The sequence below is a fragment of the Neolamprologus brichardi genome, chromosome 2, assembly GCF_056152115.1.
Source record: "Neolamprologus brichardi isolate AB-2024 chromosome 2, ASM5615211v1, whole genome shotgun sequence".
In the NCBI taxonomy this organism is placed as follows: Eukaryota; Metazoa; Chordata; class Actinopteri; order Cichliformes; family Cichlidae; genus Neolamprologus; species Neolamprologus brichardi.
The window spans coordinates 9147493-9164151 of NC_142105.1; the positions used below are offsets into that span (position 1 = coordinate 9147493).

The 16659-nt window shown below is 42.8% G+C and overlaps 1 protein-coding gene across 1 annotated transcript in view; it reads left to right on the plus strand.

The window, feature by feature from the left end:
- mgat4b (alpha-1,3-mannosyl-glycoprotein 4-beta-N-acetylglucosaminyltransferase B) overlaps nt 1-16659 on the plus strand; it is a 107717-nt gene that overhangs the window by 70358 nt on the left and 20700 nt on the right. Inside the window, exons 7-8 of the mRNA XM_006797617.3 lie at nt 208-283; nt 4172-4286. Coding sequence (XP_006797680.1) covers nt 208-283; nt 4172-4286 — 191 coding nt within the window. The remainder of the gene's footprint in view (nt 1-207; nt 284-4171; nt 4287-16659) is intronic.

Consider the following 16659-nt stretch of genomic DNA (forward strand, 5'->3'; position numbering starts at 1 on the left):
GGAGCTACAAGTCGCTTACACTCGTTCCGACCGTAACATCCAACTTTAAAACACCAGCATAGCAACAGCTCCATAGCAACCCATTAACCAATGGATGATGTCACAATGGCGTGTGTGCATGTGCAGTAACTGTGTGTGTGTGTGTCTCAGAAGAAGAGGTGCAGGTATACTTGCATTAACACATTAACTCCTCCCCCTCTTCTTCAGGTGGAGGACGAAGCAGAACCTGGACTACTGCTTCTTGATGATGTACGCTCAGTCTAAAGGAACCTACTACGTCCAGGTAAAGAGAAACAGAAGAAGAAGAAGCTCGGCGAGCAGCTGCTGGTCTTTCTCTCTGTCTGTGGTTATTTTTAAGCATTTCGGTTGTTTCATGTGTTTGTGCCAAAATCCTGGGGGTGGGGCCAAAAATAAATGAATGAATCTGACAGTTGAGATAAATTGTTCATTCCGCTTCACGTCAGAGTGAACGCTGCGTGTTTATCGGTGGATTTTCTGGTAAATGATTTGTTGCCGTGTGGTGAATAAAAATTATGCTCACTGCTGCATCTTTCCTTTAAAACTAGTCTGCTTTTACAAAAGCAGGATTAAGGAGAAGGGGGCGTGCTCAGAAATGATCAGGATCATGTGAGTGTAAATTCAGATGACACGTCCTCGTATGTTTGCAGAGCTCCTGGGAGGACTTTGATCTCCTCTTTGCTTTTTCACATCTCTAATCATTTTGCATGTTTTCACTCTTTACTCCGTATTTTGGTCTTTAGGTTTAATTTTTCATTAGATTTTGGTTGATTTGGCGTCTGTGGCTGTGATGTCTGGTTTGGAGACGGAGGCCAAGGTCACATTTTCACAGGGAGTGAGCATCGTGCAGGGGAACAGAAACGTGTCCATCACAGGGACAGCTCAGAGTCAGAGAGGTCGAGATTGTTTGCACATGTGCAGAGGAGGGAGGGTGGGTCTACTGGAGGAAGGAGAAAAAGAGGAAAAGCTCAGAGAAGATTCATGGATGCAGTGAACGAGGACATGCAGAGGGGGATGCTGGGATGGGAGGACATGCAGATGACCCGCTATGGCGCCCCCTAAAGGGAGCAGCTGAAAGAAGAGCAGGAAGAAGAGTCTGTGGTCATTTCAGGTTGCATCTTTTTGTCTGTTTTAGTTCGTTTTTCGTCATCTGGTCACATTTGGGTCAGGCTGTCATTTTACTTGGTGGTGATTTTTGGACACGTGTTCCTCAGGTTTATCGTCTTTGTCCTTTTTTTTGGTCACATTTTGTTTGTTTTTGTGTATTTGGGTCATTTCAGGTCTCATTTTTTAGTCCAGTTGTATCGCTGTGGGATTGTTTTGTGCCTCATCTTGGTCATTTGTGTTCTTTCGTACCCTTTTGAAACACATTGTGGTTATTTTCTGTTTGATGTTTCTGATTCAGGTCAGATTTTGATCAGGCTGTGTCTCTTTGTAGGCGTTTGATGGACGACACGTTTTGGTTGTTTTTCGAGTCTCAGAGTAAATCGGGTGTGGACGGTTAATTTCCCGAGGGGTCACATGAGGAGATGGGACTGTTATAGAGGGTCACGGCAATAAGCCTGTAAGAAGATAAAATTAATAATGAGCAGAACTGAGTTAAGGTTCTTGGTGAGGCCCTTCACATCAGTCTCAGCTCCTCGTGCGGCCCCTCGGGAGCGTTAACGTGACCTCACGTGACCTCTGAGCTCTCAGCAAGCAGTCGTCTCTCCACAGGAACAAAACGAGTCGCGCTCTGAATGCGATAAAGTTTTAAGATAAAAGGTCTCTGTGATGTAATCCCGCTGGTGTCTGAAGCTGATGATGAAACTGTTGCATTGTGGGTAGACTAATGGACGCGTCACTGTGGCGCTGTCACAGAGCCTTCGTTCCCTTTAAAGATGAAAAGAAGAAGAAGGACTCGTCCCTCGTCCCTCCTCCTCCTCCTCGACATGTGGGACAGAAAGGCGTTTATCTGAATAAACAGGAAATGAGAGGAAGTGATCTTTAGCTCACCTGCTTCCTCGCGACCTGCAGACACCCCGGCGTCCTCCAGAGGTCTTAAAAACACCTCATAAACATATTTGAGGCTCTCAGGCTTTCTGCAGGAGACAGAAAGCCTTCACACTGAAGCCGGTGTTGCATTCAGGTGCGTCTCACCAGCTCATGAATTAAAAGCGTCCCGTGTCACGTCCTGCTTCTGATATTTTCTCTCATGCTAATAAAAATTAAATGAAACCTAAAAGCGGCTTCATGTCTTTGGCTCTGCCGTCCGCTTCGTTACGCTCGCTAACCTTTAATTATCTGAGCTCGGTGATGATAAAGCTGCTGATGCGGAGCAGCAGAGGAGAAGTGCAGCGTTTAAAAGCACACCAAACTATCCTACATCTTCCCAGCCCTTTAATCTCCTTTTCCTTCTCCTTCTTCCTTCTTTTTGTTCTTCTCTTTCATTTCTTATTCATAATGGTTCTTGACTGGATTCTTCTTCCCTCTCCTCTTTACTTCTTTTTCCTCTTCCTGGCTTCTGTTCTTCTTCTTCACAGCTTCTTCTGTTTTTATCTTTTGTTCTGTTCAGAGCATCAGATCACACTTTCAGAAGCTCTGTTTGACTTTTCGGCTCTCAGGGCTTTTATTTTGAATATGGATCCTATTCTCTCGGTCATTTCTCACTTCCTGCCCTCCTCATCCTCACCTGACAAGGCTTGCTTGTGATCATGGTGCATTTATTGAGTGTTTTGAGTGTTAGTTTAAAATAATCAGCGTAAAAACTAAAGAAAAATGCATACTTTTTACTGCTTAAAGGTGATGTCTGTGAAATACTGTTGAAATGTTGTTTATTCAAAGCCTAATTGTTCCTGGATGTGGCTGAATTTTAAAACCAGCCTATTTCGGCATTCGAAGGTCAACCAAAGAACAACTGAACGAAAATACAGAAAGTGACGACCAATAGATGTGAAAGCGTCACAAAGACGAATAAATTCCACTGAAATGATGAAAGATGACATTTTCCTCAAAGACACAGCAGAATACCTGAAGACAGGTGATGTCAGAGGTCGAGGCCGGCGGGAGGCCTTGACAAACAAACAAAACCTGCATTTTCCAGCGTTTTCGGACAGAATGGCGAGCAGGAAGCTCTGCAGATGGATGTGCCGCTCTGTGCGCTGGGCTGTCGTGAGCCGCAGACTTGAACGGTGGTCTGCCTGCCGGAGCTGAGCCCGGTTATTTTTCTGGCTACTTTCCTGTGATGGAGCAGTCTCGCCGACATCATCTCAGCCGGCGGCGGCGGAGCTTTGGCTGCTCCCACACGAAGCTTTCTGACAGGAACACGGACCCGACACGCTGTTTTGACACCTAAATTCTCTCTGAACTTTGCAGAGTTTTCGCTGTCTGCACGGAGCAGCGGTGAGGCGAGGAGGTGGAGGAGGTAATTATTCTGTCGACTCCCCCGGGGACGAAACGGGAAGCCGTGTGTCAGGAGGCTGGCGTTTATGGAGCGTCTTCTGCTGGTTTTAGATCAGGAGCAGGAATGTTGAGTCTGGCTTCTCTGCTGAAGTCTTACCGATTCCCTCGCTGAGACGAGGCGAGAGGCGGAAACCCTGTTAAAGTTTGCATGTGCATCGCTTTCTTGATAACAATAAAAACTCTGAGTTTTTATTGACATTTTTCTCACAGTCTGATGGTTTTTGGAGCCACCGTTTGTCTTTTACCGATTTATGTTTGCATCTTTGAACTGTGACTGACTTTTAATGCTACAAAGTCAGACAGCTGATGAGCCTCCAGAGAGTTCCTCTGGCTCTGTGCTCCGTGATGTCCTGAACAGGTTTATGGATGTTTATCTGTGTTATAAGTAATAAAAAAGCAAGATCCAGACTTCTTGTGAAAATGTCTGATTGGAGGGTTTTAAATGATCTGCCTCTTGCTTCCACCTCACCTCTCCCTCTGTTCCCCTCTTGCTTCTTCACATTCATCACATTTATTATGATCTTCATCTGAGGAGTTCATCGAGGCGGCCGTGGTAATTTTGGCATTTCGTGCGCGTTAACGTTAAGCAGGCTTTTGTTTTTTGTTTTGGAGGGCACACACACACACACATACACACACACACACAGTTAAAGGAGGAAACTAAACTGTGTCTTTCTCTCTCTCTCTCTCTCTCTCTCTCTCTCTGTTGCAGTTAGAGGACGATATAGTCGCTCGCCCAAACTTCTTCACCACCATGAAGAACTTTGCGCTGCAGCAGCCGTCGGAGGACTGGATGATCCTGGAGTTCTCTCAGCTCGGCTTCATCGGTGAGTCGCAGCGCTCGGCTCCATCAAGGGTGGAGGAGACCCCCCCCTCCTCAGACGGCAGAGGAGCAGAGAGGAGGGTCTGTTGTTCATTCGATGGTCATCTCTGAGAACTTCCCGGAGTTGTCTTCTTTTAGCTTCTGAAGGGAACAAACACCTGAAACACAGCCTGCAGTTACAAACACACGGTCAGCACAGCGCACAAAGTGTGTCGCTGCCAAACGTCTTCGACAGCCAAGCTTTCTGTGAGTTAGCTGGCTTGATAAAATGTAAGACCTCAGTCAGAGCTGATGGGTGGTGATCCTCTCGCTCTGCCAGGCTTCAGTCACACAGGCTCAGCGACTGGTTGGCAGACACAGGGGAACCACTAGAGCGATGTACCCTGGCTGTTATCAGGTTATCGTTGTGTTACTTTATGTAATTGCATAAATTTTTCATGACCCCCAAGGTTTTTATTTTTATCGCAAAGCACTTTGACTTTTACATGCACTGTATAAATAAATGATACTTACCTACTAGGGAAAAAGGTCTGTTCTCCAACCGGTTGGAGAGTGGTTGGTGGAGGTTGCCGCCTATCAGTGAGTGAAAGTGATCACCAGGAAGTATGCAGTGAAACACCTCTGGTTTGAAAAGAAGGCAGGTTTGTCATCATTAACTATCTGCTAAGCGAGGTGTGAAAAGTGTGACACAAACTGAATATGCATGTTAGCAACCAAAGCAATCAGAGGGAGGTTTTTAGCCAGAGACCAGAAGTTTCCCAGGGGTCGAAATCTCCAGTCCACGCCTTTTAAAGCAAAGCGATGTGTTTCACATGTCCTTTCACTCTTCCTCTGTGCCGCCTACTCCAGTCAGAGACATTATCAAAGGAACTGTTCATGAAGATTTATAAGTAGCATAAAAATCAGCAATAGAGCACTGATGAAGTACTGTCTAATCCTCTGCTTTCTCTGGTTAATACGCTTCTTGTTTTAGTCAGTTTGCCGTTTGTAACATGATGTCTGTACATTGGAGCGCTGAGACATCGCAGGCTAGTTCAGGTCTGACTGTCCCCATAAACCAGCGGTCCCCAACCTTTTTTGCGCCACGGACCGGTTTATGCCCGACAATATTTTCACAGACCGGCCTTTAAGGTGTCGCAGATAAATACAACAAAATAAAACTAGTACCGGTACCGAAAAAAGAAGATTTATTCATAACACACGCGAAAAGACCCAGGAAAACCGAGTTAACAATAAAAACGATAACAAAATAACGCTGAAAACCGATAAAAACCCTGAAAACCATACATTTCACACCTGAGCCTCAACTCTCGCGGCCTGGTACCAAACGACTCACGGGCCAGTACCGGTCCGAGACCCGGGGGTTGGAGACCGCTGCCATAAACAGTCCACAGACATGAGTGCTGCGTTAATCAGTGATGTAGAACAAAGTGCTGCATGAGTCTATGGTTAAAATGTGATTGTAGGCTAAAGTGCTTTGAGTGGTCAGTAAGATTAGAAAAACCATAAATGCAAATGCATTACATCTTTAGAAAGGCTCTCAGTCTTCCACTTACTCTCGTTTCTTTAATATTTTAAACTTATAAGTTGTAATTAGCACTGATGGATGCTTTTTATTTTCAATAATCGTAGTTTCTCATCCTGGGCTGACATGCCGGGCTCTCCTCGTCCTCATCCTCCGCCTTCGTCCTTCTTTTTTTTTTGCCATTTTTCTGTTTCAGCTCTGATGCCAGTCCTTTTCTTTGTTTTGAGTCATAGTCTCGAGGGAAATGCATTCACCACCTCGCTGCCCAAACCTCCGTTTTTTTCCATAAGCCGTGTCACTCTAAATAAAAAGCCGTGCCTTCTGTTCTCTGTCGTCAGCCAGGTTTGCTTCAGCTGCAAAATCCTCTTTCGCTTCTCTCTCAGGCCAGATTCACACGTAGGTGTTGCAGGCCTGATGTTGCGGGGGCGTCTTTGCTTACACGATCATCATATTTAGGTTTAATTAGCCATTAGCGTGATCCAGACTAGCTGACTGTTAAACTTTATTCCTGTACCCAAGAACAAGAACTAGCTCATTCGCTCAGGACATCCACCCCTGAGAGGATGAGAATATCGTGATTTGAGTTTGATTTGAACAGCGCTTGCATTTTAAAAGTTAAACTTTTCTCAACTTTTTAAATGGAGGAAAGCACAGCGACAGTTCTGCAGTTCAGCACAGCTGCGTGTGACATCACCATGATCAAAACAGCTGGCTGAAAAACTCTGGGGCATGAAGAACAGACGCTCTGATGAAGGACAAGAGGAGACGGCGACTAATAAGCAAGAGGAAGTGGAAACAGCTGAGAGAACGAAACTCAACTGAACTAAATCAAAGAAAAAGACACAGGGGAACAACTGACTTTCAAAATAAAGCAGGAAGAATGATAACCAAATGGGGAAAACACATGAATGGACTTAATACTGGAGGAATGACACAGTAGGATGAAGCACTGAGTGTCAAACTGACGGCTCGGTGGCCAAAATCAGCCCATCAAAGAGTCTTAATTCGGCCGACTGGACAGCTGTGGAAAAAGTGAAGGAGGGATTAAATTTTTACAGCGTCTCATACTATACTGGCATTTCCATCGCCATTCAGACACCACTAAAGTAAAGAAGTAACAGATTTCTGCTACAGTTGATTCGTTACCTCAGGGATTAAATGTGTAATTAAACGTTTTTAGATTGATAGAACGACTTTGACTCATCTGGCCCATTTAAGCTCAAAGTGGGCAGTATGTGGCCCACAAAGTAAAACAAGTCTGACACTCTGGTTCCCGGGGCCGGTGTCCCTGCAGGTTTTAGATCTCACCCTGGGTCAACACACCTGAATCACATGATTAGTCATTACCAGGGCTCTGGACAACTTCAAGACATGTTGAGAAGGTAATTTATCCATTTAAATCAGCTGTGAAGGATCAAGGACACATCTAAAACCTGCAGGGACTCCGGCCCTCATGGACTGGGATTGGGGACCCCTGCTCTAAAGCAACCAGGAACTAGGAACAGACTAAATACACTAAAGAACAGGCCAGAAAGATGCAAAGCTCACAAATACGACCCAGGACACGACAGCTGAATCCAGCCGAGTCCGCGGTAACGGGAAACGCTCGTGCCGGTTGTCCTGCTGAGCTTGCTGAGAACATGAATGCCAGAACATCGTGCGATTACATCGTGGAGAAAGATTTTATCAAGATATAAAAGTGATGGAAAACTGACATCAGGGAAAATTGAATCTGAGCTACTGTTGGGTTTTGAAAAGAGACAGGGATGTGAGCTTTCGGCCACGCTGACCTCGTTTTATTTTGGTCTGAATTTACAGAGATTTGCTTTAACACGTCTCTCCTGATTTCTTTTCAGAACAAACATTTTAAATTATTTTGGCGGGAAAAGTTCAAATTCCAGTCAGTGTAAACATGAGTGATCTGTAGCTCAAAAACATGACGTGGAAGCTTAAGTCATATCTGTGTAAACCGATAAAGAGCCAGTCTGAAGTTTCCAGCAATAAACAATAAATATTTAACTTTGGTTTTTGCAGACCAGTGTAATTAATACTGATTCATACATATTCACACATATATAAGAACAAAAGTTACCAGAGAGCACATTTCAGGGATTGAGTGGCCAGACAATGGAGGCCGGACGTTTCCACACCTTCTAAGCTTCACGATTGAGGCGACGATGGAAGCAGTGAGGTTCGCTGCCTCTGACAGGATGTGAAGTTTCCATCTGACTCATGAATTAAATCCAGCAGATTAATTGAGGCATCAGCCTGCATCTGATCTGCCTTCTAATTATTCTGTCAGGTCTAATCAATGAATTCTTCCTGGATCCAATCAGCTGTCGGCAGCACGTGGAACACCGGCGTTATTCGCCTGGAACCAGAGTCAGGATTTATCCTCAGAACTGTTTCCAGCACTGACAGATAAGGCGATGTAACAGAACCTGAAATCGCTAGATCAGAGGTTTCGTCACGTTAACACGCTCGGTAATTAAATGCTGAAGATGCTACCTACTAATCGTGTATTTGTGCTGAAAGTTCAGACCTTCAGTGCCCAAAAAGTAAACTCTTCTTCCTAACCAGAGCCGCCGTTAATTTGCTTCGACTGATGGTTGATCAGGACTGAAACAGCTGCTGAGAATAATCCATGTGTGATTTAATGTGATAAATTCCCACGGCCCTCGCAGCTCAAAGAGCACGGAAAACCTGAAAGTAAATTTATATTATTAAAAACAAAAACAAAGAAAAAACACCAAGAAATAAGGACTTCCATGGAGATTTATATCAAAAGACCTGACACATAAATTAATTTCAAGAAAATCAAACCCAAGCTCAGTCTTTCCAAACCAACATAAATACATAAAAATACAGCAGAGGTGGACTGAGGTAGAAGGTCGATCCATAATTATCTTTATCCAGATCCAAAATCATCATAACTCACTGAATTTTTACCAGGTTTTCTGAGTCGGGTGTTTTCAAATGCTGCACATTAAAATAGGAATAAACAGCATGCTCACCCCATGTGGACAGTATTTTGACATTTATAATGTTAAATTGAATATTACAGTTCTAAATCCTGACCCAGAAAAATGAAACCAGTCCTCAACTGGTTGGCAAGTGGTTGCCAGGTGAAACTGGTCGCAGAGTGTGCTACACTGAAAACGTCCTTTTGATTACTTTGGTCATTAGCAGATTCCCACAGGGAAGACCAGGTTGTCTGAAAACACGCTGAGCGGTAGTGAAACCTTCAAAGTAAAAGCATAATTTTTACATTGAAGACAAAGGGTTGCCATTTCAGGCATCACATGTTTCACCGAAGCCCAGCGAGTATCTGGTGAATGTTTGCAGATGGCCAAATTCCTGACTCACTGAAAAGGGAGTTTTCCTTACCACTGTCACCAAGTGCTTGCTCATAGGGGTTTATGTCATTGTTGGGGTCTTCTCTGTATTATTATATGGGCTTTATCTTACAGTATAAAGCACCTTGAGGTAGGGCTGTTCGATATAACGATGTATATCGGATGACGATATAAAAACGTCTACCGTTTCCTATTATGCTATTGTTTGTTTCGTGGTGTCATAAAATAAACTGTTTACAGCAATAATTTTCATCGTTTTGACGGTCACTGTAGTGGCTATATTAATTTCTTGAAGTTCTCTCTTTCTCTTATATTTTTTATAACCACACTATGGGCGGACAAGTGCCTGTTTTTACGTGTTTTCGTTAGCAACGATAAAACGGTAAAACCATCGCGTGGCTCCGCTGTCCGCTTGTTTGACTTTTCAAAATAAACTGAATCACATGAAAGAGTATGCAGAGAGTTTACGGATGAGAAGCAAAAAACGAGCCGCCAGGTGCTAAAAAATAAGCCTTAGACTCAAACTTTGAAAATGGTGGCCGTTATAACTTGAGTCTAAAAATGTATCGTTTCATGCATCGGTTAAAACACTCGAATCCAGGTAAAGGACGCCTAGCTGGAAAAACTAAATGTAAGTCAAGCTGCCCGAGATTCACAGAATTTACAGAAAATGTTACATTTTTGTGATTTATATCGTTGTCAGGACGATAAATGTCTTATATCGGGATATGAGATTTTGGTCATATCGCACAGCCCTACCTTGAGGTGACTGTTGTTGTCGTTTGGCGCTTTATAAATTAAATTGAACTAAACTGAATTGATCTGGTCAGTGTCTTCCATACAAACACACTCCATACCACTTTGCAACCAGTTTCTCAGAGTCCAAGACAACAACCTGTAGCAGCCACTAATCAACTAGTTGGAGAATGCTCATTTTTCCCTAGCAACCACAGGTTACCATGGGGTCACGGGCCCATCTTCAGGCCTGCGTGACTGATTTCGTAGCAGCTCCCAGCAAACACTCACAACAGTTCAGGGAAGACAATTTTTTCCTTAATAACTGATGGTTGTCAGGCAGTTACCACATGGTCTCTGAGGACTGTGTGACTGAGGACTTAATTACAGACACTGTGGGTAAATTTTTCCTATATTATGTCTATGTACAGGGACCAACATAAAAAATGTCTCCTGATGTTCTGATGCTTTGACTGTTTCTGCTGCAGTCCTTTTTTTCTGGTTCGGATGCAGACGTCTTCATTCTCAGTGGAGAGGAAGACATTATGTTCATGAACAGCTCCACGTGAAGTGTTTGGGTATTGCTGAATGTGACTTTACAGAAACTGCTTGTTGACCACAGAGTATTTATGATGTTGTGCAGCGTTTGGTTCTGTTTTGACATGTGACAGAAGGTTATCAGCAAGAGTGAAAGGGCAGGTTTACAAGATGGTAATGAGACCTGCTCTGATGGATGTTTTGGAGATGATGGAGGCTGGGCTGGAGATGTTAACATGCTCACTGGGAGTGAGCAGGATGGACAGGATTAGAAATGAATCCATAAGAGGGACAGCTCAGGAAGAGTGGATATATTGGAGCTGCTTGGCAGGAAGAAAAGAGGAAGACCTCAGAGGAGATTCATGGATGCAATGGAGGAGGATGTGTGAAAGAGGAGGATGCTGGGATAGGAGGAGATGGAGGCAGATCATCCACTGTGGTGAAACCTGAAAGGAGCAGCTGAAAGAAGAAGAAGAGGAAGTGTTCTGCTTTTGGGTCCTCTCCACATTAAGCTTGAAACATTGACATATTCCTTCATGAGTCCGGTTAAGAAATGCTGATGCGCAGTGAAAGTGGATTTGTACACGTGTCTGCGAGTCTGAACATTTCTCAGGAAGCGCGATACAGCTCGGTACAAAAAGCTGCCAGGCTTTGCTGAAGCCTTCAAAGTGAGCCGTATTGTTTTGATGTGTTAAATCCTCTCGCTCTTACTGTCCCCCATTTTAATACAAAGCCTCGGGACTAAATTGCTTCGCAGGATCTCTGGAGGAACGTCAGTATTTATCCAGACAGATCCGTCTCCACTGAGACGCTCTGCAGTCATCGGAACGCCGCCTCCCTCGCCGCCTCGTCTCCGCTTCAGGCGCAGCTTCTCCATCAAAAGAAATTAAACATTTTTACTTGTGAATTATTGATCGTGCTAACTGCAGAGCAGAAAACAATCAATTATCATTATGTGTGTTATGAAACCCAGAGGGACGCAGAAAACAATCCAAATGGATTTATGTTCTTGGCTCAACAGGAGCATCAAAGTTCTCTGATGAAAATCTCTTTAACGCTGTTATTTAAGAGTGGAGCGTGCTGTAGGTGAGGGTACACTCACGTCGCTGTGTGTCTGCGCTGCACGGGGACATCATTAAGCGAAATCCTCAGATGTAATCCTGCTGCTGCGGGAGGCTGATGAAACTGTTGCTTTGTGGGTCGTGTGACAGTGAAGTTAATGAAGGGGTGAGAGTCGCTCTGTGCCTTCATCACACGGCCTTTGTTCTCTTTAAAGAGGAAAAACTGTGTTGGGCAACAGAAGGTGATGAAGAGCATCCAGCTCAGGGACAAGCTCCTATCAGCCTCTGATAATAATGGAAATAATGAGGGTGATTAACACATTAAACCAAACAAGTGCAATAATTATTTAAAATTAAAACACGATGCGGTTCAGAAGTGTTTGCATGATTTTTGGCTCCGTGTGCCATTTAGTTTGAAATTGTTATTTATTTATGTATTTATTTATAATGTATGAATAACAGAGAATAAGCTGATATGATGTGCCTTCATTATTTCGGCAGGTGTCTGTGGGCGTTCAGTAAAAGCACATCAACACAATACGCTCACTAAACTTCTTGGCTGTGAAAGTAAAAAAAGTTTCTATTCAAATGTAATTTATGCCTCAGGTCTTAAAACGACATCATCAGAGTTTGGAGGATTTTGAATATTTTAAAGCTTTTAGAAGCCCAAACTTTTCATGTAGCATCTGCCACAGGAACACCAAGACGGACCGTTTCTTTGAAATATTTTCTCATGTCAACAGATTTTAATCATGTGCTCAACAATTGGATCTCCGGACAGATTTTACAGTTTTTGTCACATTTGCTTTGCTTAAATTCTTTCCTCATATCCGCAAAAACAATTATCGTCTGATTAGTTACGGCTGATGTGATGAGCTCTTTTAGGGTTCAAAGATAAAATAAATTAAAAAAAAATGTATGATAATTTCTTCTATAAAGGTAAAAAAGAATATCCAAACCTGTGTGAAAAAGTAACACCTTGCTAAAGTATGAATTAACTGTGATTAAACACATTTTTTTTGGAAAGCTGAGCTCAGTTTCACTGCCGTACCCAGGCCAGATCACTGCTGCATCACAAAATCGCTTAAGTAGAAACTGTGTGACAAAGTAAAGCAGACTAAGAGATCTCAAAAAGCAGCACATCATGCCACAATCTAAAGAAACAGCTGAGAAACAAAGTCTCTGACATCTATCAGCCTGGAAAGGGTTACAGAGCCATTTCTAATGCTTTGGGTTTCCAGTGATCTACAGTGAGAGACATTATCCACACATGGAGAAAACCTGGAACGCGATGAAGCTTCCCAGGAGCAGCCGGTCTTATTCCAACTATTCCAAGAGCGCTCGACTCATCCAGGAGGTCAGAGAAGAACCCAGAACAACACTGAAGCACTGCAGGCCTCACTCGGCTCAGATAAGGTCAGAGGTCATGACTCCACCATAAGAAAGAGACAAAAATGGCCTCCATGGGAGAGTCCAAGGAAAAAAATCACTGCTGATAAAGAAGATCACGAAGGCTCGTTTCACATCTGCCAAAAACATCTGGATGATCGCCGAGACTTCTGGGAAGATATTCTGTGGACTGACGAGACTGATGAGACCTGGAAGGTTTGAGCCCCGTTACATCTGCATCAAACTAACAGCATTTCATAGAAAGATGACAGCGACAGTCAGACATGGTGGTGGTAGTGTGATGGTCTGGGCTGCTCTGCCGCTACCGGACAACTTAAATTCTGTCACAAATCTGAATAAATGCCAGTAACCATTACACCAAACCAAGCTATCATTACTGTAAACTTCACATGAAATTAGCCTGTTTATTTCTATGGGGACTTGCTCATGCTGCTGCTTCCTCTAGTGGACATTAGAGGTACTGCAGTCACTAACCAGCAACATCCAGCACTGAGAACTGAGGCTACTATCTGCCAGTGTTTAGAAAAAACAAAACAGGAAATAGTTTGGTGTTAGATTTGTTTGGAAATCTTGAGATTGATGTCGGTGTTTTAACAGCATGCTGCTGTGTGTTGAGCTGCTCCAGAATAAATCAAAGCAGAAGAAGAAATGAAGCAGAATGAGAGGCAGAAGCAGTCGGCGGTGATGGGAGGAGGGAGGATTTGGAGCTGGTGTTTCTAACATTTCCTTCAGCAGTCTGTTTGTTTTCTGAATGAATCGGTTACAGGGTTCACCTGTCTTTAACGGATTTTGGCAGCGTTTCGCCTGCCTGCTCCTGCTGGCTCGTTCAAATTTGATTTGATGGAAAAATGATAGCGAGGGCTACAGAAATAGAAAGAGGGATGGAGGTGAATGCAGAGGGAGGCGTGTGAGATGGAGAACAGCATGAGTCTCATCTCTGAGGTGGATGATGTTGATTTCACACCTGGATGTTTGTGCTCATCTCTGACTGTCTGAGCATCACAGACCTCCTCCTCCTGCTCCTCTTCGTACCTCCGGGCCTCCCTCTGGTCCTCGGCTGTGACCTTACGAATCCTCCCTGACCCTGAGTCGCCTGCGAGCAGTGGTTGCTTTAATAAATTCATCAGGGTGAAGCTGACTCACTGAATTAAATCAGACGGAGGGAGAGCTGTGGCGCTGCGGGGCTGCTCTCTAATTCAAGTGTTTGAATTTGGGTTTTGCATTTGCTAAGTTTAGCTTCTCTTCAGCCTCGTTCACATCTGCAGGGGGTAGTTTTTTTTCCAATGCCTCGTCGAACATCCGACCCTCCAGAGGCTCAACTGTCCAAATGTATCAGGGCGGAGTAGAAGGGGCAGGAGTATGGCAGAGCTCTCTGCTGGCCTTTTAATTCGCCCTCGTCATTGTTTCAGTCTGTGGAGACTGTGCGGCTCACTTTCTGACCTTTCGTTTGTGGAGAAGGTTTCCTTCAGCTCGGCCTGACTCTGCAGAGAAAACAACAGAAACAAGCAGACTGAAGAGCTGAGTGATGAGAAGTTATTTCAGGCAGCTGGATGAACTGGACAGTGGCAGTGGCATAAAGCTCCAGCTCCCCTCATGCAGCGAGGTGAAGTAAAAATGTGATAAATCTGAAGGATAAGCGACCCCTGCTGCACTATTCTAACATGCCTTCAGATTTCAGGAGCAGCTGAACAGAAACTAACAAGATAATTATTGAAAATAAACCAATCAGCAATCATCAGGCAGAGAGACCGAGGCTGCTTTAATTTTGAATAGCACAGCTATTCGTCTGTAGGCAGCAACTAGTCCACCAGATACCAAAAAGTAACCAAAAGGAACAGCAAATAAGCAATGATTCCAGTTTTTATTTTAACTGGTATTTCACATTTAGAGTCGTGGTGAGCATTTTGCATCCACTCATCAACAGCATGAATATCGTTGTAATTTGGGCTTTTAGTGAGCTTTTGGAATGACTCTTTTTTCCAGGGTGGAAGGATTATACAGCAGCATGTTTAATGATTTGAGAAAATACAAAATAAATTCGGTTTTTTTAAGTCATTGATGATGGATGCTGTGCAATCACTCCACCCTGGAAAAAGAACCATTCAAACATTAAAAACCCCAAATAATTTCCATGTTTCTCATGTGTTTAATGTGTTTACGGTGTCTCTGTGGTTCGTTCTAGCTTTGCGTTGACCCAAGTCATAAAGAATTCGGGGAAAGGAGGAGTCGCACTTTTTACATAAGTTGCTTTCAAAAGTTTCATTTTGTAGTTGTTGAAATACTTCTTTGTTATTTGTTCTTGTTTTTAGGAATGGGAATTATTTTCGATTCTTTCCACTGCAATGGAAATAAGCTGCATGCCAAAGATCTATTAAATATGTGACATATAGGAAGGGACACAAACTTGGCTGCAACTTTGAGCAGTTTACTGTCTATGTTATCAGAGCCGGAGGATGTATCGTTATGACCGCTCCAACTTTAACACACAAAATACTACCTACAGCAATACACAACCCAATGCATCTCTCAAATAAATGAAGGAGTCTCTGTATGTCAGCCTGTTTTTTGCCTTTGTAAAGCACTTGGTGACTTGCATTTCTGAAGACCACTGGAAGAGTGTTCACATTCAGGTCATTTCAATTATATTTTGATTTCATTATGCAGCCCTTTAGATCAAATGCAAAATTGTAAAATATTGTCACAGGTGACGGTTTGGAAGGTTCCCACAGCTACAAAAAATTAGTCTAGAATATTCTTATAGATCAAGAAAATAGCCAAGACTGTTATTATAGATTCAAGAAAGAGCTAGAATGTTCTCATAGAGAAGAGTCTAGAATGTTCTGATAGATTCAAGAAAGAGAGTAGAATGTTTTCATATATCAAAAAAGACCTAGAATGTTCCCATAGATTAAAAAAAAAGCCCTAGAATGTTCTCAAAAAAGAACCTTGTAATATTCTCAGAGTAACAAAAAGAGCTAGATTGTTCTATTTAAGAAAGAGCCTAGAATGTTTTTATACATTTGAAAAGACACCCTAGAATGTTCTCAAAGATTAAAAAAAAGACCTAGAATGTTCCCATAGATTCAAGAAAGAGTCTAGAATGTTCTCATAGATTTTTAAAAAAAACAGCCTAGAATGTTCTCAAAAAAGAACCTTGTAACATTGTCATAGTAACAAAAAGAGCTAGATTGTTCTATTTAAGAAAGAGCCTAGAATGTTCTCATAGATTCAAGAAACCGCTAGAATGTTCTCATAGAGTAACAAAAAGACTTAGAATGTTCTCATAGATTTAAGAAAGAGCATAGAATGTTTTCATAGATTCAAAATGTCTGTTACTTGAAACCCTGTGAAATCTGTTTATTAGTAAACCAACTAACAGAACAAATTGAATTTGTTGGTATTAAGTTTTCCAGCATGACTTCCCACACTATTAGCAAAATGAGTGAAAAACAAAACAGACCGAATAACTGGGAGGATCCGCTGAAATTCTTAAAACAAATATGACAAATGTCCTGTTTTAGCTGCCTCAGCTAAGGTAGATCATTATCTGCAATGGGAGTACTTTTACTTCTGTGTGTATTTCTTTTTTCTTGTTTTCATACTTTTTTAATTCGTAAAGGAATATTTTTAGTTTGTAGTTTTGATTCTTGTGCTAAAAATAAAGAATCTGAATACTTCCTCTGGGCATAGGAAAACAGAGCAGCAGTATGAAATATGAGGATCAAATTTAAGTATGGCACTGATGAATGACAA